Source organism: Nematolebias whitei, chromosome 14 (assembly GCF_014905685.2).
Source record: "Nematolebias whitei isolate Nwh7 chromosome 14, NemWhi1, whole genome shotgun sequence".
Taxonomy (NCBI): domain Eukaryota; kingdom Metazoa; phylum Chordata; class Actinopteri; order Cyprinodontiformes; family Rivulidae; genus Nematolebias; species Nematolebias whitei.
In genome coordinates this window covers 14,707,000-14,711,307 of record NC_056511.1, presented here as the reverse complement: position 1 = coordinate 14,711,307, position 4,308 = coordinate 14,707,000, and the positions used below count along the sequence as shown (strand labels likewise).

Genomic DNA, 4,308 nt, shown 5'->3' with positions numbered 1-4,308 from the left:
TGTAACTGGGACCTTGAGTACACAATTTCGTTCCACCTCATGTGCCACATGTGATGCGAATGACAATAAAGAACCTTGAAGTTTCTTCTGCATTTCTCAAAGGGCTTTCACTGAATTAACATTTGTTAATTATAAAATGACCTGCAGTCATAGCTTCTTTAGCCTTAAAACAGTTGTAATGTACGTCATAGTGATGTTTGATTATGATGGCTGCATATGATAATAGAGACAGATGTATGTAGTTAAAAAGGTAACAAACCACAGGCTGATGTCTGATGAGCAGACAGAAATCATTGCTCACAGCTTCCTAATGATCTCATTTAGAATCATTACAGGTGAGGACTTTGTCCTTACTGTGAACTTGTCAGTAACCCTTTCTGAGCCATTTCTGTGCTCCTCATGTGAGTCTCCCCATTCCTACCATTTCTTCACTGTTTTACTCCCTGCCTCCCCTCACAGCTCCTCTCTTCCCTCCTGTAATGTGTTTCTTCTATCTCCAGGAGGCCGGCAGCTGCCAGCATTGTGGTGGTTCGGGCTGCGCTCCCTGCTCTCTGTGTCATGGCAGCAAGCTGTCCATGCTGGCGAACCGCTTCAATGAGTCCATCAGCGATCTGCGTTGCCAAGCCTGCTACCCTCATGGTCTGGAGAAGTGCCAGTCCTGCTCCAGTAAATAGCACCATTTGGCTGCCACCCATATCTGGCAAAGAGAGAGTCCGTGAGTGTGTGGCCGATGTACTATAGGGATGTCAGGGCCGTCTCAGTGGAGATACTGCTTCAAACCAAAATGTTCTTGGTGGGACATTTCGAAGCACTACTCTGAATAATAAGCCATCAGTGGAGCGCTGCAGACACAACAGCATTAAAATCTAATTACTGTGTGCAGTGAACGTTGCTTCATATAGCACAAACATAATTATTTTCTTTTGTTTTTGTTGTTTTTATCACATTTTGCATCCGTGCACCTTTTCCACATAACCTAGTCCTCATGTATAAACCCAATTTCAGAAAAGCTGAAACGCATCGTGAAATGTAACAATATGCAATAGTTTGCAAATTTCACAAACATATTTTAATCACAACAAAATATTTTAAACATTAAATGTTTGAACAGAAAAACATAAATTGCTTTTAGTTGTAAAAATGATGCAACTTTGAATTTTATGACTGCAACCCATCTAAAAAACCAACAGGTTTAATAGCAACAGGTCGATGAAAGAAATGAATAAAAGAGCACTTTGGAAAATCTGTATCTCTTAAAAGTTAAAATGGGCAGAGGTTCACATGTCTGCAAAACATATGTGTCTAAATAATTCAGAATAATGATTCTCAGTGGAAGATTCTACAGACTTTAAATCAAAAATTTTATTTGTACCTCTAAAAATAACTCAGAGTTTTTAGTTTGAACATTTTATATTTTGACTCTATCCACCTGTGAATTAAATATGGAGTTATGACGTTTGCAAATTATTGCATTCTGTTTTTATTTACATTTAACACAACAGCATAACGTTTTTCAGAACAGGGAATGTAAATATTAATCAAACATTTTAAGTTTAAATATATATACTTATCAATTGGTTGTGTTCCAATTTTCCATATTTGTTCAACAGAGAGAACACAAATATTAATATCTTAGCATGATCCTATTTTTGTATTTATATACAGATACACCATCTTATCATCAGCAAACCAGTTGGAGTGCACTGCTTAGTGGGGAATACAGTTTACTTGGGATTCCTCAGACTGATGAAGCCCTCTGGATAGCGGGCAAAACATCTTTCCACAAAAATGAAACTGTCCAGATGACCTGATTGACCATTATTGAATTTCAGCTGATGTTTCTACATGCTCTGTTATCACCAATGAACTGCTTTGAATTGTAGGATTCTATTTTATTTATTTTTTGCAATGGCTGTCTAAAATGTATTCCTTTTACTTATCTTTATAGTACTGGGTAGCCTTGCATCCCATTAAAGATATTATATGCCTGATGAGAAGTTGGACAAAGAGCCCCAACATAAATAAAATTCCTGTAAGAGAAGAACTTGAATTCACTCTGCTGCTTTTAATTATATTTTCATTTCCTGACCTGTCTGTGCAAAGTGTTCCTTCTGTACTTAAGCTAAGACTGCAGAGCTTTTGAACTTTCTAACCAACATTCTCACTCAGTATTCCACTAAGGTGATGAAGAATTGGGTCAAAGAAGTATTTTGTGTGTGTGTGTGTGTGTGTGTGTGTGTGTCCTGCAGTGACCTAAAGGTATGAAGGAAGGAGACAGGTAGTCTTGGAAAATGAGAACTAAAATGTACTTTTTTTTTTAACTTATCTGGATTACACATTCATTTAAATATTAAAACATTTAAAACTTATATTTTTAATTGTATACTCTATAAGAATTTGCTTTTTGTCATTGTTTTTTTTATCCTTGAAAATCAGCCAACTTCAATAACAATTGCAATTTGTACCTGATTGTTATTAGGGTAGACACTTGCCATGTTTTATTTTTATACAGTCCTTTTAAATTTGTACTTTCTACGTAAGTAAATTTTGTTGAAACAAATCATTTAACCACTGGAGATAAGTGCCAGCTCCTTGCATCGCTGAACAGAAATAAAAATAAAAGAAAAAAAAGAATGAATGGACAAAACACTGAGCTTCTCGGGGTAATTTGATACATCGATGTCTTGCCAGAACATGCACACACTGGACTGGTAAAGGAGCAACTGCTGCATCAGTTGGACGACCTCCAAGTTAATAATGTCGCCTTGAAGTGACCAAACTGAAAAAGGAGAGTTTTTCTAAGGGGTAAAGGCTGCATTAGTCTATTCACAGGAGGAAAGGAAGAAAAAAAACGTTTTTCTTGTCATAATAGAAAATCACTGCTGCAAAATACAGATGGTGATGCATCCAAGTCTTTGCGCAATAACTGTATCCATGTACAAGGCAACAAAATAACCTTTATTATATATTTCAAATATCATTGAGTACTTGTTGCAGTCAGTTATATTACATGTGTTGCTGACAGCAGGATCAATCATGCATTTGCATAAGGATTCTGGATAAACTGCATGAATGAAATCCAAAACCGCATTCCAGTTTGACATTTTACACTGAAGGTGAAACATGTTATTATTATTCACACCCAAATCAATCAAGCAAACCTTTTTTAAATATCCCTAATAAAAGAAATCCTTTAATTATAGACATATAGCCTCATTGAAAAGCTTCTTAAGTCCTGCTTCTCTGATTAAAAATGCCATAAAACAGTTATTTATAAGACTTTTCCTACCAAAGTCCCCGTTGTTTAACCACAGGAGCTGCTAAAGCAAACAACTGTGAACCGAAAAAGAGACTTTTACTGCTGTGTAGCTTGTAATGCTTTATAGGTATGTATTTGAGATTGCGATGCTCATTTATAATGTCTGGCACAGAAAGCAGATTGAGGGCATTATTCAAGCAGTAAATATTCATGCAGAAATATTATAGGGTGCACAGGTATTAAATCTGAAAACAGACTTTTCTGCTAAGATTTTATTTAAATCTAAGGAACCTCGATCTTTTATCTTCAGTTGAGAAACATTTTTACAGAACAAAACAGTTCTTAAAACATTTTTCTACTAGTGAAGTATTAAAGCGTGTTGGAGAACCTTGCTGTAACTCATTTGCTTCAGGTTACTGCAGCCAGCTATTGATTTTGTGCCGATTAAAGAGACAAGTGTAGGGATCAGACTTTAAGCCTTCGTAGAAAGCATCAGTGCTCCTCAACTTTTGTTTCCCAAAATGCTGATCTCGTTAGAATGGGGAAACCAATACCTTCTTTTTTGTTTAAATAAAAATGCTTCATTTTGTCATTCAAATGAACTTTGAATGTCTTTGGGAAACTGAAGTAAAAAGGTTAAATATTTGTAGAAATATACAAATACAAAAATATTAAATTTTTCCATCCATCCATCCATTTTCTTCAGCTTATCCGGGGTCGGGTTGCAGGGGTAGCAGCCTGAGGCCCTGACTTCCCTCTCCCCAGCCACTTAGGCCAGCTCCTCCGAGGGAATCCCAAGGCGTTCCCAGGCCAGCTGAGAAATATAGTCCCTCCAGCCTGTCCTGGGTCTGGACCTCCTCCCTCTGTGATGTGTCGGAACACCTCATCAGGGAGGCGTCCAGGAGGCATCCTAACTAGATACCCGAGCCACCTCAGCTGGCTCCTCTCGATGTGGAGAAGCAGCGGCTCTGCTACGAGTCTCTCCCAGGTGACCAAGCTTCTCACCCTATTTCTAAGGGAGAGTCCAGTGACCTCAGCACCAGAGAATG

General features: G+C 37.6%; 1 protein-coding gene across 1 annotated transcript in view; it reads left to right on the top strand.

Annotated features, from left to right (window-relative positions):
- Nucleotides 1-746, top strand: part of LOC119419932 (glutaredoxin domain-containing cysteine-rich protein 2) — an 11,787-nt gene extending 11,041 nt beyond the window's left edge. Inside the window, exon 5 of the mRNA XM_037687302.1 lies at nt 501-746. Within this exon, the coding sequence (XP_037543230.1) occupies nt 501-674 (174 nt within the window). The 3' untranslated portion in view covers nt 675-746. The remainder of the gene's footprint in view (nt 1-500) is intronic.
- Nucleotides 747-4,308: the final 3,562 nt, after the last annotated feature.